Source organism: Enhydra lutris, unplaced genomic scaffold (genome assembly GCF_002288905.1).
Source record: "Enhydra lutris kenyoni isolate GAN:26980312 unplaced genomic scaffold, ASM228890v2 scaffoldscaffold31, whole genome shotgun sequence".
In the NCBI taxonomy this organism is placed as follows: Eukaryota; Metazoa; Chordata; class Mammalia; order Carnivora; family Mustelidae; genus Enhydra; species Enhydra lutris.
The window spans coordinates 18,232,372-18,258,586 of record NW_019154115.1 but is presented as its reverse complement, the minus strand read 5'-3'; the positions used below and the strand labels follow the sequence as shown (position 1 = coordinate 18,258,586).

The window sequence follows — 26,215 nt, the reverse complement described above, 5'->3', positions numbered from 1 at the left end:
TGGGCAACAGAATCTCAATTGATAATTAATTCTTTAAAAACTACAGGTATTTTTAGTAAAAACCATTTTCAGCTTTAAAAACACTCTGGTAATGAGACTTCTATTTATCAGAATCAGTGAAATGTTCTCCCTTTTTTGACAGGGTCAAATAGAAATTGATGATCAGGTGGAAGGACTCCAGTATCTAGCTTCTCAATATGATTTCATTGACTTAGATCGTGTGGGCATCCATGGCTGGTCCTATGGAGGATACCTCTCCCTGATGGCATTAATGCAGAGGTCAGATATCTTCAGGGTATGTGACTTCCTGTTGTATTTCTTTTTGCAATAGAGGTTGAATTTTCTGTCAATTGAGGATATGAGGAAGTGTCTATTTTCTGAAGGTTTACAGAGTTTGCAATATTATGGAACGTTAAGATTTGTGTATCTAACTGCCATGTGATATACATATTTACATATCTATATGTATATATTAAAAAACACTTGTCAACTTGATGGCCAGTTGTTAGCAATTTATAGACACGCCAAAGATTGTGGGAGATAGTCATGATTAGTAAAACACTCACACACACACACACACACACACACACACACACACACACTGGATTGTAATTACTAATTTAATTGCTGGACTGCAAGCTCTGAGGGCGGGGACTTGTGTGCTCTGCATATCACTGTAACCTCAGTAGCCAAGCACAATTCTTGGCACATACTAGGTCCTAAGTAAATCTTTATTGAATGAATAACATACTAAATATATAAACGATGGTTACAATTTTATAAATAACTTCCTAGAAAAATATGCTAGAAGGAAATACATAAAGATGTTAAAAGTTGTTAAGAGAATGGCAATTATGAAATGTTTTTCTTTTTACTATTTCAATAACATGATTTTATCTTACAGTAGAAAATAATTTTAAGAACGAAAATGATAGGGTTTTTGCTTTTGCATGTATATTCAGATAATCTTTATAATAACCACAAAATAAACTCTGAAAACTGCCGTAATTTTCCCAGATTTGCAGCTGTTGAGAAAGTAATTAGAATATTTAAATATAAAACTGTGTGGGAACCTTAAAATGGGGAAAGTGTTTAGTGCTTCAATATATTTCATTCATTGTTTAAAATTCTGAACTGCCAACAGAGGCTAAAAAAGAAAAAAGAAATAGCTACTTTCCTATATAGAGCTGAGACTTGTCACACTTTTTTTCCCCAGCAGCAGGAATGAGTTTGCACTGAGCCATTCATATGTTCTATCTAGTTCAGTCTCCCCTTTTAACAGAGGGGCCGGTGTGTGTATTTCAGCTAGCCCACGTTAAGGGTTTAGTATGTGGCATGCCTGTGGAGCATGAAGCTAACTAACTCACAAAGTATCAAGTTCTTGACCTTGGCACTTCACTTTGATTTTCTGAGTTGCTTGAGACCATGTAAGCCCCAGTTGTGGGGCCAAAGCCTAAGGATAATTTTAGCCTGTAAATTTGCAGTTACACATTCTCATTGCTAGCCATTGTTTTTTGGATCACACTTGACTGTTACTGTTGTCTTCTGTAGGTTGCTATTGCTGGGGCCCCAGTCACTCTGTGGATCTTCTATGACACAGGCTACACAGAACGCTATATGGGCCACCCTGATCAGAATGAGCAGGGTTATTACTTAGGATCTGTGGCCATGCAAGCAGAAAAGTTTCCCTCTGAGTAAGTTCAAGCTTTAAAATTAAGATTATAAATTTAAAATTGTAGTGTTAAAACTTGTCTTTAATAACAGTGAAAACTACAAATACTGTAAAACCAAGACATATTTTATAGACTACTCAAACGGCATGGCTAATTCTCAAAGCTGAATTACAGACCAGTTCATATAACCTGGTTTTATTACAACTTATATTTGAAGCAATTACTGTGCTGAAAGAAGTTTAAATACATAACTGTTTCAAGGTGAAAAGTTATGTTTCTGCTTAAATATATTCTATAGACAACGTTTATGATTTTTCTTTCTCTAGGAACGTGCTATGATTATTGATACATGCCAATATCTTCATAAGAAATCAAACACAATTTTTCATTACATGTAATGTCTGGTTACTGTATTATAAATTTATTATTGAAAATGTTGAATTCTTATTTTAATATTACAGTATAAGGAAGTTAATTTTATTATTAACATTATATATGTTTTTATATAATTGTATTTTATATTATATAACTTTATATAGTTGTATATATTACATAACTATAATAGTAACTAATAGTTAATTGTGATCAAAGGAGTTAAGTGGTTTTCCCAAGAACTCTATTTTGCCTAATCCTGTGATATTTTCATTTCTCTAGACCAAATCGTTTACTACTTTTACATGGATTCTTGGATGAGAATGTCCATTTTGCACACACCAGTATATTACTGAGTTTTTTAGTGAGGGCTGGAAAGCCATATGATTTACAGGTGAGTTCTTTATTTTCTGATTGAATTAAGTAGCAATTAGTGATTTGATTACTTTGAAATATAATAAACTATGGAGTAAGGCTGAATTTTCAGCTGTGGCCGCTCTCTCCTTAAGAGATCTAAAGTCATAGGCATAGTTAGTAGTGCCTCTAGTTGGGTAAAAAATAAGATTCTGTTGAAGTTGGGCTAAGAACTGGCCTATATGACCAATATGGGCTAAGTACTAGATTGTATGACTTGTGTATCTGTAACTGCTTTCAGTTTGTAATCATGGAAAAAATGACAGGAGTCTATTCAGTATCCTCCTTTGCTTTTCTTTACATGGTTTTTTAATTTTATATTTTATTTTAATTTTATATATATATATATATATTTTTTTTTTTTTTAAAGATTTTATTTATTTACTTGACAGACAGAGATCACAGGTAGGCAGAGAGGCAGGCAGAGAGAGGAAGTGAAGCAGGCTCCCTGATGAGCAGAGAGCCTGATGCGGGGCTCGATCCCAGGACCCTGCGATCATGACCTGAGCCGAAGGCAGAGGCTTTAACCCACTGAGCCACCCAGGCCCCCCTTTAATTTTATATTTTAATTTTATAATTTTTATATTGACATTGGAATAGAAAGCCATAGGTTAACCACCTTCATTGCTCCATTACTCAAAAAAAAAAGGGTTTTAAAAGATAACCTAATCATTTTTTTCCTCCTTTATACTTCTTTCACAGATTATTATTCCTAAGAGTGAAAAATATTACTTTTTCCATTTCATGGCTCAGTTGACATTTATGTAGATAAACTATGAGCTGTTTGTCTGTAGCAGCAGTTTTCAAGCATTTTGGTCTCAGGACCCCTATGCACACCAAAGAGCTTTCGTTTATGTGGGTTTTGTCTGTCCGTATTTCTCATAGAAGATATTAAAACTAAGAAAAATTTTGTTCTGTTTTTTCAAGTTTATTTATTATTTAAGTAATCTTTACACCCAGTATGGAACTCGAACTCACAACCCCGAGAACAAGAGCGCATGGTCTTCTAACTGAGCCAGCTAGGCATCCCCAAAACTAAGAAAAATTTAAAATACTTTTTAAAAAATAATAATCAACTATTACATGTTAACACAAATCACAATTTTTGTGGGGGAGGAAAACTATTTTCCAAAATATAAAAAGAAGAAAGAAATAGCATTGTTTTTACATTTTTGTAAAATCCCTTTAATGTCTGGCTTAAGGAAGACACCTGGATTCTCATATCTACTTCCATACGCAATCTGTTGGGAAGTGTTGTTTTGGCTAAAGTATACAGTAGTTTCCCATTATGTGCAGTTCTGCTTTCTGAGGTTTCAGTTAACCCTAGCCAACCGAGGTCCAGAAGCAGATGATTGTTGGGGTGCCTGGGTGGCTCAGTCTGTTAAGTGTCGGACTCTTGCTTTCTTCTTAGTTCATGGTCTTAGGTTGTGAGATGGAGTGCCATGTCAGGCTTCATGCAGAATGTGGGGACCGCTTAGGATTCTCTCTCTCCCTCTGCCCCTCCCACCCCACACTCTCTCTCCCTCTCTAAAAAAAAAAAAGAAGAAGACGTGGTTAATCCTCTTTCTGACATCGTGTCATGTCACTAGTGGCCCAACGCTAAATCACAGGGCCTGTTACTCACTTCACTTCGTCTCATCACGTAAGCACTTTATCTCCCATCATCGCAGGATGAGTGAGCGTAGTACAAGATATTTAGAGAGAGAGACCACACAATCAGGTAACTTTTATTACAGTATGTCGTTACAGTTGTTTTATTTTCTTATCAGTTATGTTTTTAGTCTCTTACTATGCCTGAGTAAGTAATAAAACTAAACTTCATTGTAGGTATGTATGGGGAAAAATACAGTATCTTTAGGGTTTGGTACTATCTGCTGTTTCAGGTACCCAGTGTTGGTCTTGAAATGTATCCCAACTCTGAATCACCATAGTTGTCCGTCACTCTTTCAAGTTGAAAATGGGGTTCCATTTAAGAAATGGCAGTGCAGCGGGGTGCCTGGGTGGCTCAGTGGGTTAAAGCCTCTGCCTTCAGCTCAGGTCATGATCCCAGCATCCTGGGATCAAGCACCACATCGGGCTCCCTGCTCCACAGGAAGCCTGCTTCTCCCCCTCCCGTTCCCCCTGCTTATGTTCCCTCTCTTCACTGTGTCTCTGTCAAATAAATAAATAAGATCTTGGAAAGAAAAAAAGAAGTGGCAGTGTGGCTTGCAACTCAGTTTCATAAGTGCTTTTCCTTTAGACACCCTATAGCGGAAGTGCTTTCTGCTTTCTTTCCATTGTATCGCCACAGGACATTCATTCATTCATTCCTTTAAGATTTTATTTATTTATTTGACAGAGAGAGACACAGTGAGAGGGGGAACAGAAGCAGAGGGAGTGGGAGAGGCAGGCTTCCCGCTGAGCAGGGAGCCTGATGCCGGGCTCGATCCCAGGACTCTGGGATCATGACCTGAGCCGAAGCTCATGACCTGAGCTGAGCCACCCAGGTGCCCCTACCAGAGAACATTTAAAAAGACATCTCTTCAAGGGTTGCAGTTTATTAAACTTGGGGTTTTTTAATATAGGTGTGCAGTGGTAAATAATACGGTGACATCCAATACAATTTAATGTCACTGCCTTGATTCATGCTAAGGCATTGGCACTTTTATTACCCATCATTGCTTTTGCACTATTGGTGCAAATGCCAACACAGTGAATAAAGGCAAATTGTTCTGAAAGTGGTTTTGACCTTGCATATCCCTTGAAAGGGATTCTAAGGACCCCAGATGTCTCTAGATCACACTTGGAGACCCAATGATCTATACATAAATCCTTCTGTAAGCCTTGGAGTGCATAAGGAACGATAAAAAGGGGGAGCGGCCTTTGTGTCAGATATATGTGTGTAGTATCTTGGAGAGGCTGTGCTCTGTATTACTAATCCTGCTGAAACTCTATGGAAAGCTTTGAAAGGAAATGTATTATTCAATTTTCACTTTCTGTATTTTGATTTTTTGTTATTGTTGTTTAAGATCTATCCTCAGGAGAGACACAGCATAAGAGTCCCTGAATCTGGAGAACATTATGAACTGCATCTTTTGCACTACCTTCAAGAAAACCTTGGATCACGTATTGCTGCTCTGAAAGTGATATAGTTTTGACCTGTGTAGAACTCTGGTATACACTGGCTATTTAACCAAATGAGGAGGTTTAATTGATAGAAAACATGGGATTGATCATCACATTTTGATACCTGCCACATAACATCTACTTCTGAAAGTACATTTGTTGCCATGCAGGCGTCTGCAGCTTGTGGATAGTAATCTAATAACCACACACACACAAAATTGAATGACACGTATTTCTAAAGGACCCAGCAATACCATGAGAATTAAAGAAATAAGACATTAGCACCATGTATCCATACTACCTTATTTTCACTTCTTAATAGCATTATAAAATTCATGGACTTAGTTAGTGTATTTTTATGGTATACTTCTGAGTTTGTTAAAATATGATGTTATTAGTGATTGGTTTGGTTCAATTCCAGAAACTCTGACTAGTTACAGATTTGATAGCACTTAAATATAATTGAATAGCTTATGCTTCATTGCTTGGGGTGTATCCAGCATGTTATGAACTAATCACTATTAAACCTATGACTTAACCAATCATTAATGATTTTCCAAGGATAACTTAGTGGCCTCCTAAAAACACTTATTTTGTTTCATTCAAGCTCTGACCAATTTTAGCCAATTTCAGCTGTATCTAGTATAAATAGTTCTCTCTGATGATATGACAGAGTGGGTTTTTCCTTTCATACAAAGGCAAGTAACTGTACATGTAGCATGGTTTAATTAGTCTTACAATATTGATAATTACAGGCAGAAAATTTTTAATCAAATGGTTAGAGCTTAAATATTTGCAGGCAATATCTTCTCCTTTAAGAAAAGGGAAAAGTACACATTGATTTGTTTTCTTCAGAAAATTTAGTGGGGCTAGTTTCCATTGAGTATTTCCTTACTGAAATGTTCCAGCGTTCTAGGGTGATGGAAGGGAATTGTGGTAGGATGGGAGATACCAGGGTGTGGAGAATGACAGGGAGAGGAAAAGGAAAGGATCTGCTTAAGAACCAAGTAGAAGTAAAATTTGACCAAAAATCCTTATGAAAAAGTTTGGGGGGTGAAATTTAAACTGCTAGAATGTTAGTTAAGGAAACTAGAATGAAGAAATCACTGTCTTGCCAACACAGTTTCAGACTAACATTATTCAGGGAGGAAAAGTTCCTTAGTTATTTTTCTAGTTTTCATTTTTTGTTATTTTCATCTTAATTTTGGTAACCTTACAAATTTGAACTTTTGAAATTATTTGAGCATCTTAGATATTGTGAACTTAAAGAGGTATCCAGACCACCTCTCCACCATAAACTGATCCCGAGCTAGCTATGGCTCTATTTTTAAGCATTCAGAGCCTCTAAGCAATGTCTGAAATGGCCATGACATTTTCCTGGTTTAGCCCTAGCACTCGACTGTTAAGCACTCGACATAGGCTTTCAGGTGCTGATTGGAGTCTGTCATTTTAGAGTCTTGGGTGTTGTTGGGTCACATTAGCAGAGAAGGCACCTGTGAGTTTGACCCTTTTTATCACACACCTCAGTGTTTGGAAAGTTGTTTCTGGTACTTTTAAACAACGCTCTAAGAAAAATTGCTCTTTTTTTCTTTCTCACTACTACAGAGAGTAGATTTCTCTCATAGAGAGCACAGCCTCCATTAGTAAGGGTGATGACTGTGCATCAGAGGTGAATTCATCACTGAGAGCCAGGTGGGAGGTGGGGGAGGTCCAGAAATGGCAGGGTGACCTGGTGGTTTTGTCCTTGGGAAGGGGATTGGGTTTTACTGTTTGTGTATTTATACTGTATCATAGGTACCACACTTTCCCTTATTATCTGTGTATGTATTGATTTTCTTGTTTATGATATTTCCCCATACCAAGGTGTGTTTATATTTTTTTCAATGTTAAATTAAATTGATTTGGGTAATTTTTCTTCCCAAGAAAGTATATTCCCCCTTGATTTAAGTATATAATCTGACTATCAAAGGTGGTTTTTGTTTGTGAACTGATTGGCCTCCAGGGATCTATCCTTATATAATATGCAAAGTGGAAATGGTATCCAGTCGTTTTTAGACATCTACTCATTTGAAACCTCTTACCCAGTAAGGCTGTTTCTTTCAATGGCATCTCTCATTTTACCAAAACAAACCTTCAAGAACCTCATGTACTCTTGAATTCACCAGTGTTTTCCTCTTATGACAAGGGATGCCTCTTTTATAAGCTCCAGTTCATTAAATGCCATTCTCCTTCTATAGGGGGAAAATATGTGACTGATTACACATCCAGAAAGACGGTTTGACTGAGTTTCATTTTAAAAACTGAAGTGGGAAACATCGTAGTCATTTCAAACAATCAGTAGAAATGTCACTAAAACTCTTCATACCCTGCCTATAGGTAACATCTGAAAAGGCTAAGAGTATATAAAAGTAGCAACGTTTTTTGGAAAGAGCCAAAAAGCACTGGGTTAAACATCCAATGGGGTGGGTTTTGCAGGCTTGATAAACAGGTACACTCGAGCAGCCATCACCAGGTAGAGTTGCTTATGCATTGTTGAGCAGTGGGACTCAGAATCTCCTTAAGATTCATCTGGATGCTTATTGCTAAAAAGAGATGCAGTCTTTACTCTTAGAAGTTTGGATTTATTGATTTGGGTGGAGACCAGGAATCTGCATTTCTAACAGTCTTTCCAGGGTGATCCCGAAGTTGTTTGTGGGCTACTTTCACAAAGTCTTCTGAAGAGAATGGAATTGGGTTGAGAAAATAATAGGTGATTTTTACACTGGACTGATTTACAGACACCTAAAGCAGTAGCCAATGTAGCTGCTCATCTGTGATCACTGCTGGGCCCTTCTTACTCTGAAAGAAGCAGAAGGTATCGTAAACTATGTATCCTCTTTGTCTAGAGATTCATTTTGGAATGAAGGTCTTCTCTTGATGCCATTGCTGGCTCATTTCGAAAGGGTCGTACAAGAGGATAAAGTCACAATGCATGCATTACTTTTTAACAGAATGAGATATAGATATTGATGCTTACTTTTTTTTACTACTAGTTTTATTCCTTACAGAAAGTGTATCCCACCTGTCTGTAACATAATTCTCTCTTTAGGTGGAATGACTCCTATAAGATCTCTCACTCTTGTAGAATCATAAATTTTTCAAGCTGTTATATCTTTGATATAATCTAATGTTCTCATTGGTTAGAGGAGGAAGCTACATGTAGAGAGAGGAGAAAATATACCCATGGCCATGCAGCCAGTTAGTGTTCTGTTGGTACTAGACTCCATCCAGATGCCCTGACTCATGGTAGTTTAAATGATATGTAGAAAAGGCAAATTTTTAAAGAAGTATTTATTAATATATTCCTATGAAACATTTTAAAGATAACATAAAATGGTTAATTTTTCCATTCTAAAGTAAATGCTAAGCATGCTTATTAATGAAGCAGTACTTCTAATTAGTATATGACATTCTGAAGTTAATTAAAACTGTTAACCCTAAATGTGTCTTCCTAGTAGTGGGGGATTTGGGAATCGGGATATAGAATAGAGTGCTTGCTTAAGCCTGGGAGCCTAACTTAGAGCTATTTGAAGTAAGAAAAGAGACATGGCTGTATCTAAACTAAGAGATTTGCAGGTGAGTGCCCATTCCCAGCAGACATAAATAAATAAGGAAACTTCCCTGACTCGCACTTTCCCAACCCTACCCAGCTCACCTATCCACCTTGCAGCCTACAATATAGAGACATGTTAGTGTTAGGTGCTGGCTCCTGCTTTTCTTATTTTGTCAAGAGACAGTTCTAGGTAATCAGAAGGGACTTTCAGAAGTCCCTCACAGAGAGAAAAAGTACTATTTGTATGTTTATTTTTGAATAACCCAAATACAAATTTATGTTGTGTTCAGCACAATTGGAGTTCAGGTCTTTAATTTTAGAACATAAAGTGCCTGCTGTTTTAAGCATTGACTTGTATAAAAAGAATTGCATGTCTCACTCCAGTAAGTTTATGGGTTTTCTCATTTTCAGCTACATGGCTTTTAATCATGTAAAGTGAAACATTAGTTTTGTTGCATTTTATTACAGGTTCTTTGTTGCAATAAAGATGCTGCTAAAATTAATTGATGTAAATGTTCCTCCCCCCCTTCCCTATTTGTACAGTCTTGCCTTGATTAGTGGCAACTGTGATGTGATTAATACACACGAATGAGATCATATGCTTGCAGTGGAGAAAGGAAGACTGCAAGGTGATTACATGGGATTTCTAGTAGAAACACCAGCCAAAAATGCATCTAAACCCAAGGGGAGGTGTGGAGGGAGCTATTCTGTGCCTGCAAGTGGTTCCCCGAAGTTTGTACTGCAGGGCTAGGTGGTGCCTGGAGCCAGCGATTAGCACGTCCTTCCTGAGCAGCCGGGAGTTTCTCAGGGATGCTCCTTGGAGTTTCCAAATAGTGGTCTCTGCATGCTCCCTGGGAAATTTCAAGGAAGTTCGGTGTAATACTTTTTTCAGAGGTTTCTTTGACAGGTCTCTGGTCTGTTGAAGCTGTACTGGGCAAAGGGGGAGAGAGAAGGAGATGAACCCCTCTAAAATTAGTAAATTTGGGTTTGTCTGATAGTCCTTCCAGTACAGGCACTTAATCTGGATTCTCTGACCCTCTAAAGCAATACGCAAAATATGAGTGGAAGTGCATTCTGGGGAGAAAGGCTTTGGCTTCTCCAGATTCTTGAGGGAGGATGATCCCCCCCAAGAAGAACCACTGCTGTATTATGTATTAGGTTTGCAACCTTTTAATTTTTAAACATTTTAAATTATTTTTAATGGCCCCTCTATTATTTATTTAGCCAGATGTGGAGCTGGATCCCAGATCCTCGGTCATGACCTGAGCCACCTAGGTGCCCCGAATGCCCCCTTATTTCAGTAAACTCTATCCGCAACGTAAGGTTTGAACTCACAAGCCCAAGATCAAGAGTCGCGGGCTCTGTGGACTGAGCCAACCAGGCGTCCCAGGGTCTTAAAACATTAATTTGTATACAGAAATTACTAGAAATAAAGATGATCTTGGGTCACCTGGGTGGCTTGGTTGGTTGAGCGTCCGACTGGATTTTAGCTCAGGTCATGATCTTGGGGTTGTGGGCTCCACACTCAGTGGGGAGTTTGCTTCTCTATTTCTCCCTCTTCCCCTGCCCCTTCCCCTTCTTCCTCACAAATAAAAAATACATCTTTAAAAGAAAGATCTTTAAACAGGGCATTGCTACAGACCAGTGCTTCCTCACGTTTTCAGCTCATCACACACACACACACAAAGAAGGCATTTGTATGATGCTGGGACGGACTGAGGTACACTGGGTCAACCTGTTGAGGCTGCTTGCAGCACGAAGTGACCAGTGAGACCCCCAGGCTCTGAAGCATATACATAATCTCATGTATGGACTCCAGTTGGGAAACTTAAAGACTACCTTGGTCCCTCTCTCTTTTTCCCCTAAGCTTATTTTTTTTTTTTTTAATAATCACACACCCAAAGTGGGGCTCAAACTCCTGACCCCAAGATCAAGAGTCACATGCTCTTCTGACTGAGCAGCTAGGTGCCTCTTCCTTGGTGTCTTTAATTCAGCTTAGAGCTATTGCTAATCAAAAATCAGAGGTTTGGGCGTCTGGGTGGCTCAGTGGGTTGGTTAAAGTCTCTGCCTTCGGCTCAGGTCATTATCCCAGGGTCCTGGGATCGAGCCCCACATCGGGCTCTCTGCTCCGCGGGGAGCCTGCTTCCTCCTCTCTCTCTGCCTGCTTGTGAACTCTGTCTGTCAAATAAATAAATAAAATCTTTAAAAAAAAAAAAAAATCAGAGGTTTCTGGAGTACCTAGCTGGCTCAGTTGGTAGAGCGTGTGACCATTGATCTCAGAATTGTGAGTTCAAGCCCCATGTTGGATGTAGAGATCCCTTAAAAATAAAATCTTTAAAAATAAATTTTAAAAAATCAGCTTTCAACCTGGCCATGAACATGCTGCAGATACTGTGCTGGCAGTGCAGCTATCCCAGTGTCTAGGGCTCCAGGGCACCAGAGTCCTGTCAGGGCCATGAAGCCTTTGGACTTCCTCTGGCCTAACCTCACCCACTCGGAGGTCATGAGGAAACAGTGATTGATCCCTTGGTGCCTTGAGGGGGAATAGTGAAACAACTGCAGTATGAGAATCTCATGATTGTAATTTTATTTTGGGCTTGGCGTGGTTCCAGGAATTACCAGGATTTAATGTTTTATCAGTCTGGTTCAGTCCACAGCTCTGGTGCCCTGGCCATGCTGCCCTAGAAGGGGTTGAGCTTCCACTAAAGTGGATTAGTTGGGGCTCAGCTCTGACTCAGCTGAGTTGTTGAGTTTGCTGTGTGCTCCTTACTGAAAGCTACTCTCTAGATTGTCTCCCAAACTTGAGTTACTGAAATAGAAGTTTGGAGAAACAAACTTCTAGTATTCAGTTTCAGGACTCTTCCCCACCCCCCAAGCCCAGTCCCCTGCTATCTTCACTGGAATGGCACCCTGCAGAAGTGGCATAGGTTAATATGCTAGTCACAGGGAACAACTCTTTGCAGGAAGGTCCTCTGGCCAGGTAGGTTCTAGAAACCACACTGTTCTTCTGTAGAATGAACTCTCCTTGTTAGCTGGCCTCTGGGCATATAGGTGGTCATAGTGGAGTTTGGTTGAGTGCCTTAGGATGTGATGCCTTGCCAGCTAATTGCTTTGCATTATCTCTCAACTGTCCATTCCTCCTCTTTCCTCTTGCTGCTCTTCTGCCTCAGTCTAGGACCTGAAGGTCATGGTGGGTAACTGTAGCAGCTCTCTAACTAGCCTGAGTTGGGTGTGAAGACTAAGAATTCCAAGTGAGGGGCGTCTGGGTGGTGTAGTCAGTCAAGCATCTGATTCTTGGTTTGGGCTCTGGTGGTGATCTCAGGGTAGTGAGATCCTGCCCACATCGGGCTCCGCGCTCGTCGCAGATTCTACTCGAGATTCTTTCTCTCCCTTTCCTCTGCTCCTCTCCCCACCTCTAAAACAAATACATCTTTTAAAAAAAGGGGAAAAAAAAGAATTCCAGTTGATTTTGGGGGACACCTGGGTGGCTCAGTTGGTTAAGCGTCAAACTCTTGATCTCAGCTCAGGTCTTGATCTCAGGGTTGTGAGTTCAAGCCTTGCACTGGGCTCCATGCTGGGCATGGAGCATGCTTTAAAAAAAAAAAAAATTCCTTGTGACTTCAAAGAAGCTGCTCTCAACTTTCATTCAGCAAATATTCAGTAACAATCACGTGCCATGCCTTTGGTAAGCCATGAGAAAACAGAAGAGGACACAGCCCTTTCCTTGATAGGTGCTCAGGACCAACTCACCTCCCGCCTCACTAACACCCAGCAGGACACTGCCACTTCCTTAAATGAACTTTATATTCTCATGTTCCTGCTCCAGTCCCTAATCAAATCGAAGGCCCTGGGTCACCTAACCTTTCCTCGCTTTCCTTCACCCAGGCTCTTCAGTCACCACAAGCATCCTGAGGGATTCCTCTTTTAATTAATAGAACACATACTTTGAAGTCGGACCCAGGTTCCTCTAGGCATCCTACAGAGCTTTGAGGAATTTTCCCCCCAAGATAAGTGGGATGGCAAGATGATAGCGGCATTGGCTCTGGAGCCTGGCTTCAACCTTTGCTTTTGCTACTTGCTAGCTTTATGGGCTTGGGCATGTTCACATAACATTCTGGCCCTCCATATCTTAAGTATGAAACAGGAATAGTACCAGAACCCTCCTCAGCAGATTGGCAGTAAGGATTAAATTTGCTCACTGTACTATAAAGCACTTCTTGCCTGGTGTGCAACGTAAGTGCTCAGTAAAGGTTATCTCAGACTGAACACTTAATTTTACACCATACTGTTTGCTTCTCCAGTTAGAGTACACATTCTGAGAGTAGGCACTGTATTTAAACTTGGCAAGTTCTTCCCACCACACAGTCCCGCAGGAATGGCTTCTTACATACTTGAGTAGCAATTTTCTCTCTCTCTTTAAGATTTATGTTTTTTTTTAAAGATTTTATTTATTTGACACAGAGATCACAAGCAGGCAGAGAGGCAGGCAGAGAGAGAGAGGGGGAAGCAGGCTCCCCGCCGAGCAGGGAGCCCAACGCGGGGCTCGATCCCAGGACCCCAAGATCATGACCCGAGCCGAAGGCAGAGGCTCAACCCACTGAGCCACCCGGGCGCCCCAAGATTTATTTATTTATTTGAGAGTGTGAGCAGGGCTGGAGGAACAGAGGGAGAGAGAGAACCCCAAGCTGACCCCTGCTGAGTGCGGAGATCCAGGGTGGGCTCGGGCTTGATCTCACAATGCTGAGACCTGAGCCCAAACCAAGAGTCAGATGCTTAACCAACTGAACCACCCAGATGCCCCTCAAACAATTTTTAAATTTCAAATATCTTGACCTTGCTCTTTAGGTTCCCAGGCACCCATCTACCCATTCATTAATAGGACTGCCAAAAAAACAAAACAAACCCACCCACAAAAACCCAAATTCTCCCTAAGTTAAGCTTTTAGGACTGTTTCTTTGAAATGTCACTGGAATTTTTATTTTTTGTCCCCCCACTGAGGCGTTAGGCCTGAAGAAGTGTTGCTTCTTAGCCCTGGTGGCTATCACAATTGCCTGGAGAGCTTTTAAAAATGCTGGTATCTGAGTCCCTCCTAAGATCAATTAAATCACGATGGGGAGGCAGGGAGGAGGTCTGCTATCTTTTCTTTTCTTTCTTTTTTTTTTTTTAATAAATCTTTTTTTTTTTTAAGATTTTATTTATTTATTTGACAGAGATCACAAGTAGGCAGAGAGGCAGGCAGAGAGAGAGGAGGAAGCAGGCTCTCTGCTGAGCAGAGAGCCTGATTCAGGGCTCGATCCCAGGACCCTGAGATCATGACCTGAGCGGAAGGCAGAAGCTTTAACCCACTGAGCCACCCAGGTACCCCTCTTTTCATTTTTTTTAGACTCTCCCAAGGTGATCCTACTATGCAACCATAGTAAAGGTAGAGCAATGGAAGATGGTGTTCACGGAATGTTCGCACCAGGACAGATTCTTAGAAAACCTCTCACCTACTTCTTGACTTCACAGATGAGAAGCTGAGGACCAGAGCCAGGAAGTGATTATACTGTAGCCATCCCAGCCGCTTCAAGTCCACGCTTGAGCTCAGATCTGCCAGCCCTGTCTTCACCTCCCAGAGCAATGTTTTCCCAAACCAGGGCTCAGCGGAGGAATTTGCCAGAGTGAGGAGGCTGAGACTGCCAGAAAGGCTCCAGCAGAAGTGGAGGGAGTAGAGGAAACCTCAGGGCTCCAGGCCCTCCAACCACTGTTTCATCAACAGCAGCTTAGTTTCTGACATATATGAGACTGGGGAAATGAATGTGTTCTGCAGTTTAAAAGAAGTTAAAAACCAGTGACCCACCCCCCCCCATCATTTTACAGATGGGGAAGCTGAGTCCCAGAGAAGACTGCAAAGCCATTCAGCTGTCAAGTGGCAGAGCTGGTACCCAAAGTCAGGCTGACCAAACTCCCTGAGGTCCCAGCAGGGGAGGTGACTCTCCCAAAAGGCGCAAGACTAGTTGGGAGCTGGACAGAGATGCTGGAATGCAGTCTCTAGGGCTCCTCCTTAATTTCTTAACATCTAAGATGCTACCCTTTTAAGATCCTGATATCAGAAATATAAAAATGTGAATAGGAATGTATTTTAGAATCAAGGAAATAATGGTATTTGCCTGAAATCTGAGTTCCTTCAGGGACTGAAATCATGCTGAGAAAGCATGTCCTGGGTGGATCTTGGATATAAATCTCCTTGAACTTGCCCAGAGAAAGAAGGGGGAGCATGAGAAAGACTAGAGAATTTGGAACCTGATAGACTTGGGCTCAAGTCCAACAGTCGTGATCTTGAATAAGCCCTTTGCTTCTCTAATCTTGGACAAAGTGGGGTTCTAATACCTCCTTCACGGAGTTGAGGTGAGACCAAAGTGCCGAGCACAGGCCTGGCATGGAATGGGGGCCCAGAAGTGGTTTATGAAGCTGATAGTGGCATTCCTGCCACTGGTTTGACCCCCCCCTTCCCACCCCAAAGAGTGCAAGGCTGCCAGTGGAAGCAGTCCGCTCTCCAGGACCTGAGTTGTCAGGCCTGATCCCTGGAGAGAAAGGAGATGCTGGGTGGGGAGAGGAACATGACTCAGCCCCAAGGATCTTGGGAGAACAGCAAGTTCTGGGATGTGAGCAAGGAGGGTGGGTACAGAAGCCTGCCATGGGGGTGACTGGACTTGGCCTTGGCCTCAGATACTTCCCACCTGCCTGAGCCAACAGCTGATCTCCCAGGTTGTACATTATTAGGATGAAGGCATCATTGTCGGTAAGGCCCAGGTAGGAATACCATGTTTTACCTGTGACCAGGTAACACATTGCCCTCAGTACCAACTGCTACCATTTGTTAACGGTGAGCACCCACCACTTAGAGTATTTCCTCATGACAGTGTCTTGTTCAATTTGATCTCCATGATAAGCTAGGAGACATCAATTAGGTACTAGTATTATTCCACCCCCCCCCCCACCATGGCTTTCCCACCCCACTCCCCGGAGAAAGAAATTAGAGCTCAGAGGGGTTGTACATCTTCCCCAAGGTCAAGTGAAGAAGAGGAATGCTAATTCAGGCTTCCCTCATCCATTAGCAAGCAATATGAATTGAACAGTTGCCATGGCCTGGCTCATGGTGAGGGATCCAGGGATCTGAAGATGTTCAGAGGAGCCAGACACATTCTCTACTTTGAAAAGATTCTCAATCCAGACGTGGAGATGGCCATGTAAATGAAAGAGGATGAGTGCTTTTTGAGCTCCCAGGAGGCAGAGCAGGACAGCAGTCAGGAGTGTGGGCTTTGACCTGTCCTGACTCCCACTGAATCACTTCCTGCTGTGTGACCTTGAGCAAGTTACTTAACCTCTCTGTGCTTCAGCTTCCTCTTTTATAACCTAGAACTAACCATAGTCCTACCAGATGGAGTTGCTACAAGCTCTGATAGGAGAAAATGCATGCCAAGCTCCTGGTATCTGTCACATAGCACTCAACAAAGAGGAGCTCTTATTTTTTTTCTGGGCAATGGGAAAAAAAGATGGTCAGGGAAGGCTGCACAAAGGAGGTAGCATTTGGATTAAGTTTTGAAGAATGAGTTTCCCTAGGTGGGAGGAAGTCTTGCCAGGCAAAGAGAACACCTTACACATGGGCATGAAGGGATAAAGCTGCAGGTAGGGGAGGTAGCTGGCGGACTGGGAAGTGGGAATCTGAGGGTGTGGGGGGGGGGATGAAAGGAACAGGCAGATGGTTGGGGCTGGAGTGTGATGGGCCTTGAATAATGAATGCTAAGGGGGCTCTGCCTCTGCCCCTCACTCTTCTGCTTGCTTCACCTCCACAGGCTTCGTTTGCCTGAGAGACCACAGGAGAGAGCGGGTCATGGGGTAAACATGCTCTGATGGGAAACAGTGAGGAGGAAAAAGGTTGTTGGGCAGGACAGGCCTGGGCAGGGAGGGTACTGGCCCCCAGAGGCTGTGGGTGGACACAGTCACCAGCAGGAGGGGGTGCAGCTTCCGAAGAGGACTAGATGGGGCACGGGGCTGGCTCAGTTGGTAGAGCATCCGACTCTTTTTTTTTAAGATTTTTATTTATTTATTTGACAGACAGAGATCACAGGTAGGCAGAGAGGCAGCAGAGAGAGAGAGGAAGGGAAGCAGGCTCCCTGCTGAGCATAGAGCCCGATGTGGGGCTCGATCCCAGGACCCTGGGATCTTGACCTGAGCAGAAGGTAAAGGCTTAACCCACTGAGCCACCCAGGCGCCCCAGCATCTGACTCTTGATCTTGGTGTTGTGCATCCGAGCCCCACGTTGGGTGTAGAGCCTACTTAAAAGAAAAGGGCATGGGGTGGTCATCCCGCCAAGGTCGGTGTGTTCAGCATCTGCAGAGGACCCAGAGCCCTGGGAGAGAGCAGGTCTCAGCCCCATTATGCCAGATGTGCAGGGTTTTTGCAAAGGGGTACGAGAAAGGCACCATCTGAATCCAAGTCTTGCTGGGGCAGGCTGGCCTTGAGCAGAGGTGGGTGTGTGGGAGCATACAGGACAGGAGCTAGCTGTTGGGTGCAGCAAGGCGGTGATGGGAGTGGGGCAGTGGATCAGTGTTTGCCTGCAGCTCTGAGAAGGAGGGATGATTCAGGGCAGGAGGGCATCTGACTGAACCCTACAGAGAATTGTGTCACCTTTTTTTCTTTTTTTAGGTTTACTTTTACCCCAATTTCACAGACACATAGTTTTATAGAGTCAAGTTCTAAAACAACCCTCTAAATAAAATGTAATGTTACTGACTTTTTCCAGTTTTCATGCATTATTTAGTGGCATTTCCACTATGCAAGCTTAGAATTTAACTAGTTTCCTTCCCATTTTCACCAAACATGCACATTTCCCATCCCCCTCATCTTTTCAATATAGTTCCACTGTAATTTTACTTAAACTAATATTCAGTGCTTACACATCATTAAAACTACGCAAATGTATTTAGATATGAGTCATTTTCATTCATGCAGAACTTCATTTTATCTAGTTAATAATTACCTCTTTTTAAATATATATATTTGTTACTAACTCAATCCCAAACTTGTCACCCTTTCCATTGATTTTTCTGTTTTGTTTAATTGCCAGTATTTCCATTGTTTTCTGCAACACATTTTCATTGCCCACATACAACATTTCAGATATTTAATGAGTTAAAGAGGTTTTGATTGGCTAGTCTAAGAACAGAGCCATCATCTGTCATGTCAGTTCTTTAGGGAAATATGTTCCGATTTCCAGGCAATTGTTTTATAAACATACCGTAGGCATGATCACCTGTATAATGCCAGTTTCTGCCCTCGGGGAGCTTCCAATGTCATCTGAGACACAAGACTGAGACAAACTAATTATGTAAATGAAGAAATCCCGGTACAAGGCAGAAATAATCCAGGATCTATTGAAAGATATGAGACCGTGGGTGAGAACCTGGTGGTCACTTTGAAGGAGGCAGGACTTGAGTTGAGTTTTAAGGGACTGTATACAATTTTTCCATTATGGTAAAATATACCTAACATAAAATTTACCGGCGAGCCAGTTTTCAGGGTACAGTGGCACTCGGTACATTCGCACTGTTATGCAACCCTCACCACTGTTTATCTCCAGCACATTTTCAACATCTCAAACTGGAGATTGTTCTTTTCGCCACTAAGTTACATTTAATATTTCTGATTCCAGAAGTAACACATTTCCCATGTCGACAAATTGTTAAAAACACAGAAAAGCACAAAGAAGAAAGGAAAAACATCCCATAAGTCCATAAATTGGTTAGCGATCTAGTGGTGAGGGATGGGCTCAGAGGGCTTGAGCAGAGGCACAACTCGGGAGATACTTTTGAATGCGAAGGGTGAAGATACTGTAAACCTATCTACCTTGTGTATCTTCCTTAAAAGGGGATGAATCGGGGAGGGAGGCAGTTGTGGTTCTAACAGTGAACCCAGCCCAGGACAGACCCCAGCAGCTGTCTGAGTATCTAGAATTATGTAACAAACCACCCCAAACTCAGTGGCATAAAACGGTAGCAGCCATTTGTTATTTTTACCGGCTATCCCAGTGCTGGGGGTTAACTGGTCTCGGGGTCTCCTATATGGTTGTAGTCAGACAGGGCCTGGGGTTGGACAGGGAGAAAGTCTCCTCCCACATTTGGCTCCTGGGCTGGAACAGCTGGGGCTCCTGTGGCATCTCTATGTCCATGTGATCTCCCCTCATGGTCTCCCCAGCATGGCAGCTTCAAGGTGACCAGACTTCTCACATGGTAGCTCTGGGCTCCACAGGCCCGTGTCCCCCAGAGAAAGCCAGGTGGGAGCCGCATCTTCTTTTGTGACCAATCTCAGAAGCCAAGCCACCAAGCAATGTCACCACCACCATATCCTCTCCCTTAGACCTGAGCCCTTAAGTCCAGCCTGTATCCAAAGGGAGGGCAAGTAGACTCTATTTCTTGATGGGAGAAGGGCTAGAGATCTCGTACCCATGTTTTAAAATCACCACAGTGGTGGATTTTGTCATCTACTCTAGAATGGTCTGAGTGCCACAGACCCCCACTGTAGGTCCTGCAGAGCATGTGGCCCTTAAGGTCTGGATTTCGAGTCCCAAAGCCTACTGAGATCTCAGAGCTGCTCAGGCAAGTGCTTCCCAACATTGTTGGAAACTCCACAGTAATATGCTCTCTTGAGGACTCCCTTAGTGATTCAAAACTTTCATCAGTTTGGCATGGCATATGATAAATGAGCAACTTCTTTTCACATTCATTTTAAAAACATTAATTGGGATCTTGGTTGTTGTTGGTGGTTGTTTTGTTTTGTTTTGTTTGAGATCGTAATTATTTATTTGACAGAGACGCAGGGAGAGAGGGAACATAAGCAAGTGGAATGGGAGAGGCGGGCTTCCCGCTGAGCAGGGAGCCTGAGGCAGGGCTCGATCCCAGGACCGCGGGATCATGACCTGAGTAAGGCAGACACTTAAGGACTGAGCCACCCAGTGGCCTCCATTAATTAGCATCTTACTATATGCTGTGCACTGTGCTAGATGCCAGGAAAACAAGAGTGAGCAGGACACATGTGGTCCCTGCCACAAGGAGCTTACTGTCTAGAAGTAGAGCTGGACAATTCCATAAAGAACATTACAGTCAAGTGTGCTAGGTGGTCTGGTAGAGGCTTCAGCTCACAAAATAGTTTCTCCAGTTCTGATCTCTCTGCTCAGGTGAAAATGACATTTCTAGAGTTATTACAAGTTTGCCTGGATGCCATGCAGGCCCCTCCCCCTCAGCATGTTAAATTGAGTGCCCCACTCCAATGCCCCCCTCTTCCCCGAGTCCTTTTTCTTTGATAGCATCCCATCCACCTGGTCAAACCAAGGGAAACTGTGGTCCTCGATGGAGATTTTCCGGGTCTCTCGACTTCTTCATTGACGGGCCCCAACATGTTATTTCTTTTTTAGAATGGTCTCAAAGGAGTTATTTTAAGGAAAAAATTATAACAGTATATTGTTAATTGAAGGCAATTTTAACACATTTAATTAAATTGATGATTTTATTTTATTTATTTATTTTTTTAAAGATTTTATTTATTTATTTGACAGACAGAGATCACAAGCAGGCAGAGAGGCAGGCAGAGAGAGAGGAGGAAGCAGGCTCCCTGCTGAGCAGAGAGCCTGATGCGGGGCTCGATCCCAGGACCCTGAGATCATGACCTGAGCCGAAGGCAGCGGCTTAACCCACTGAGCCACCCTGGCGCCCCAAATTGATGATTTTAAAAGGATTTTGTTTTTATGTATGTTTTTAAAGATTTATTTTTTAAAAAAGATTTTATTTATTTGAGAGAGAGACAGAGACAGGGATAGCAAGAAAGAGCAAGAGCAAGGAGGAGAGAGGGAAGCAGGCTTCTGACTTGGCAGGGAGCCTGGTGCGATCCCTGGACCCTGGGATCGTGATCTGAGCTGAAGGCAGATGCTTAATCAATGAGCCAACCAGACGCCCCAAAGATATATTTATTTTAAAGAGAGAAAGAGCATGTGCGAGTTGCTGGAGGGGTGGAGGGAGAGGGAGAGAATCTTCAAGCAGATTTGACTGAGCACCGAGTTGGGGGTGGGGCTCAATCTCATGACCCTAAGATCACCACTTGAGCCGAAACCAAGAGTTGGATGTGTAACTGACTGAGCTACCCAGGCACCCCTAAAGATATTATTCTTTAAGTAATCTCTACACCTAATGTGGGACTCAAACTCACAATCTTTTTTTTTTTTTTAAGATTTTGTTTATTTGACAGAGAGATCACAAGTAGGCAGAGAGGCAGGCAGAGAGAGAGAGGAGGAAGCAGGCTCCCTGCTGGGCAGAGAGCCTGATGTGGGGCTCGATCCCAGGACCCTGGGATCATGACCTGAGCTGAAGGCAGAGGCTTAACCCACTGAGCTACCCAGGCACCCCAATTGATGATTTTTAAAACCCTCTTCCCTATTTAAGAAGTGATACATGCTGATTTTAAATTAAAAAAAAAAAAAAAAGCATGACTTGTCAATGAACAAGATTGTATCTCAAATTTGGGGATCGAATGTACACTAAAATCTAACCATATAGTATAGGATCAAAAGAAGACAAAACTTGCTCACATGATATGACTGCATATTGTGCTAACATTCAAAAAAGCTTTAACATTTTTGAGCTTTATTTATTTCTGAAATATGAAATAAGAGATTTTAGGATCTGTTGGGAAGTACTTCTCTATGAATAACATTGTAGATACAGTCAGTCTGCCTTTCTGATAAGCGAAAAGCCAAATGAGATTGAACTATCATTAGATTTTAGTTTTAAACATTGGCTTTGCATATTCGTGACTAATGACTTCTGATTAGAAAACGATACCATTCTTTTCTGATGAGGCTCAATTTGAGGCAAATTTGCAAAATTATCGTTCTCTCCTCAGCATCAGGTTTTTGTAGTATAGCTATCAATGCTCCTCATGCTTCCTGATGGTCCAATATGGCTGTAAATTAAATAATGCATAAATAAGATTAACAACAATTTAACCTGTTTAGTGGTAAAAACCATGACGGTGGTTAATGATGTTCACCTGAACTTGCTCATTAGCCATCTGTGGTTATCTGCTCATGAATACCCCATACCCCCTTGGAGGCATTCCATGGCACCATTTGAAAGGAGGGATATAATGGAGTATTTTATTGATGGACTTAAAAAAAAAAGATATTAAGATGAATACCACATCCACTTTTAGTGGCGTGAACTCTTTGGAGGACCTTCTCTGAAATGTGCATTAGCCCTCTTATTTTTCTCAATGATGAAGCTGAGGCCCAGAGAGAGGAAGGAAGCTGGGCAAGGTCACAGAGCAAGGTCACAAGCAAGAGGAAAGACAAGAACCGTGACTCTTATTCCTTACAGCGATTTGGCTGTGGCTTGAGCCTGTTACACAGGTGTGGTGTCCCCACCACAGTCTGTATGTCCAAATATGAATACAGAGAGATTAATTGGGTTTTTGTGTGTGGCTTATGGATTTAGTGACACTCTTTACATGGTGACATGTTGTTGGTTGACTCATTCATTCAGCTGACAGTTGAATTCATCAGCTGCTTCCCAGGCAACAGTACATGGCCTGCCCCATCTAAGCCTACCGTTCTTGTTTGGCTTTATTTCCCACCCTGCCCTCCTGCCCAGTTCATACCTGCCACATTCCACTTACACTGATTCAGGTATTTGTCTCCTCCAGAAACTTTCCCTTCTTCCCCCAAGATCCAGCATCAATGCCCCTCCTCCCTGGACCCCATCACAGCCTATATCACACATAATAGGAGTTGCCTGCCTCCTTGTCTGTCTCCTTCATGGTGCTCAGTCTAGCAAGAACCATCTTTTTCACCACTATGCTCCTAGTGCCCAGAGCAGATTCTGCCCTGTAAGGGCTGGTCCATGGATATCTGTGCGGTTAACTATCCAATCTGCCATTTCCTGGACTTTCACACCACTGGCCTCTGCAGAGCGTGTTTCTTACCTCACCATCAGCTCTACCCTCTTGAAATTGTCAAGACCCAAGTCAAACATCTACAACAATCAATAGTTCTGGGAAGACTTCTTCCTCACCTACCACCCCCACCCCCTCCACACATACACCACACAGTCCCTCCTCTTGTTCCCATTCTCCTTGCCACCCATGTCACTTAGGACACTACTATCCCTGTGGGCAGGGACTTGCATCTTTTTTTTTTTAAGATTTTATTTATTTATTAGAGAGAGAGAGAGAGAGAGAGCATGAGCACAGGCAGACAGAGTGGTAGGCAGAGGCAGAGGGAGAAGCAAGCTCCCCGCTGAGCAAGGAGCCCGACGAGGGACTCGATCCCAGGACGCTGGGATCATGACCTGAGCCGAAGGCAGCCGCTTAACCAACTGAGCCACCCAGGCGTCCCGGACTTGCATCTTTTATATTGGCCCGCTGGCATCTACAGAGCTCCAGGTCCTGGTCTCACTGCTTGCAGTTCTGCAGGGAAGCCAGCAGACAAAAACCCCTGTCCTCATGAAGCTCTCATTCTGTTGAGTGGACAGACTAAAAATAAAATAAGTCAAATGTAGAATATGTTAAAAAGAAGGGGGGGTAAGGAGAAGGGGGATGTTGTGAGGACGGGAGGGGTGGGGAGACAGAGTTCCAGACTGAACTAGGTAGGCAAAGCTCTAGAGGATGGAGGGAGGGAGCTGGCCACCAGGGCTTCTCATCATAAAAAAGACTTTAGCTTTTGTCAACCTGGGTGGCTCAAGTCGGTTGAGCATCTGACTCTTGATTTCAGTTTGAGTCATGATCTCAGGGTCCTGGGATCAAGCCCGTTGTGTCACTCAGCAGAGGGTCTGCTGGAGATTCTCTCCCTCCTTCTCCCTCCATCCCTCCCCCTTCTCATGCGCTCTCTCATACACATGCTCTCTCTCTAAAATAAATAAGTAAATCTTTTTTTTTTTTTTTTTAAGAAAGACATTGGCCTTTGCTCTGAGATGGAAGGTACTGGTGGGGTTTGTGCAGACACGTGACATAATCTTGTGCACATTTTAACAGGACAACTCGTGCTGTATTGTGAAAAGACTGAAGGGCACAAGGACAGAGAAAAAGAGACTTTCGAGGGGACTCCTGCAATAACCCAGGTGAGAGGTGATGGTACTTGGATCAGATGGTACCAGGAAGGATGGAGCTGCTGGGACCTGAGACAGGGAGACTCTGGGAGGTGCAAATTTAGCAGGGAAGATCAGGGCTCTGTTTTGGACATGTTAAATTGAGATGCCTAGTAGACAGCCAATTGAAATACTGAGCAGGTGTTGAGATGTAGAAGTCTGGAATTTCGGGGGTCCAGGCTGAAGGTATATGTTTGGGCATCTTTAGCATAAAGATGTCAATTTAAGCTCTTTTCCTCCCTGGCTGCCTGAAGCTCCACCACCATCATGAGCAACAATAATGATCTGGACTAGGAAGTTCATGACCAACAGACTACTTTAGCAGAAACAAATGATCATTGATGTTCTTCACTCTGGAAAGGTAGAAATTCGGGGAAAACTAGCCAAACCATATAAGACCACACCAGACATCATCTCTGTATTCGGACTCAGAGCCCATTTCAGTGGTGGCAAGACAACTAGCTTTGGTGTGATTTATGATTCCCTGATTATGCAAAGGAACACGAACCTAAACCATGGCTTGCAAGACATGGCCTGTATGCGAAGAGAAAGACCTCAAGAACATGCAAAAGGAATGCGAGAACAGTATGCAGAAAGTCAGGGGGACTGGAAAAGCCAATGTTGGTGCTGGCAAAAAGTGAGCCGGAGATTGGACAACAGAAGGAGTAAAGATGCTACAGTAACTATAACAGTGATGGTGCCGATTTTTCATGAGAGAATTAATAAGCTAAGAATTTTTTTTTTTTTTAAGTTGTTGTCACTTCGAGCCTTGCTGACCAGCTGAAATCACTAAGAGAAGCAAGTGGGAGCACTCACTGAAATCAAAATGCTGCCTATGGCCCCGACAATAGATGAATATATGCCAGATTCTGTTAGATCTGCAAAGTATGGGTCATTATTAAGGGTAACTAGCAACAAATGAGTAAGGCACCTACCAGGTACAGAGCCAAAATGGCTCTAAGTCATGGGAACACTGGAGACTTAAGGAATGACAAATCATGGCATCTTGGTCTTGGAAAGGACCTTAAATAGGTCATTTAATCTGAGCTGCTCTCCCTATCCTAGCCTGATGATTGAGTCCCCGGTTTTAGAACAAGAATAATGTGTGGGATATTGAGGCAACCAGACTGGCCAGTACAGGGAAGGCATCACATTGAAGAATGAGTGGGAAATGACCTTCTGAGTCCGAAAACCTGGGTTTCCAGATGTAGGGTTCTGATCCTAGATTTACTGCTCCCTAGCCTCATGGCCCTGGGCAAGTCACTTCACCTCCTCCATCCTGTTTCCCCGTGTGTAAATGGGAGCAATCAAACCTTCCTTGTCCCTCCCAGGGTTGTAGAGAGGTCTAATGTGGTAGTGCTTGGGGCAGAGCATCCTCTTGCCGGCTTGATTATTCCAAGAGGAAGAGGAGGAACCCAAAAGAAGTTTCCAGCCCAGAATGGCAATGGAAATGAGGGTGAGGAGGATACTGTCCTGTCCTCAGTGCGTCTCCTGGAGCAGCCTGTGCAGTAACGAGGATTCAGGCCAGGATTTGGGCTATAATGGACTGGGCTCGAATGGCAAGATGGGCCCGCGGGACAGAGACCTTGACTCTGCCTCCCCTGAGCCTGGAACCGAGATGGAGGAGAACCTGAAGCAGCGACGGGGAGATGAAAAGGACAGACCGAGGCAGAAAGAGATCTAGAGACAGGGAGTCCAAGGGACAAACAGACCCTTAAACAAGCGGCCCAGCTGAGGCCCAAGGCGACCCGGAGAGGGCGAGGCACCGGGGCGCAGACCCCGGTAGAGCAGAGCCCCGCGCCGCGCGGGGTCACAGTGCGCCGGGCCGGGGTCCCCGGCGGGCCCGGCGGCCACACTCGATGGGCGCCCCCGCCCCGGCTGCTCGACCA

General features: G+C 43.1%; 1 protein-coding gene across 5 annotated transcripts in view; it reads left to right on the top strand.

Annotated features, from left to right (window-relative positions):
* LOC111153236 (dipeptidyl peptidase 8) overlaps positions 1-9,659 on the top strand; it is a 60,887-nt gene extending 51,228 nt beyond the window's left edge. For 2 of the 5 annotated variants that reach the window (XM_022512138.1, XM_022512137.1), the window contains 4 exons: positions 143-295; positions 1,552-1,694; positions 2,328-2,439; positions 5,468-9,659. In XM_022512138.1, coding sequence (XP_022367846.1) covers positions 143-295; positions 1,552-1,694; positions 2,328-2,439; positions 5,468-5,590 — 531 coding nt within the window. In that variant the 3' untranslated portion in view covers positions 5,591-9,659. Of the gene's footprint in view, positions 1-142; positions 296-1,551; positions 1,695-2,327; positions 2,440-5,467 lie in introns of those variants that run through there. The other 3 variants (XM_022512139.1, XM_022512140.1, XR_002640990.1) reach the window with 2 other exon arrangements.
* Positions 9,660-26,215: the final 16,556 nt, after the last annotated feature.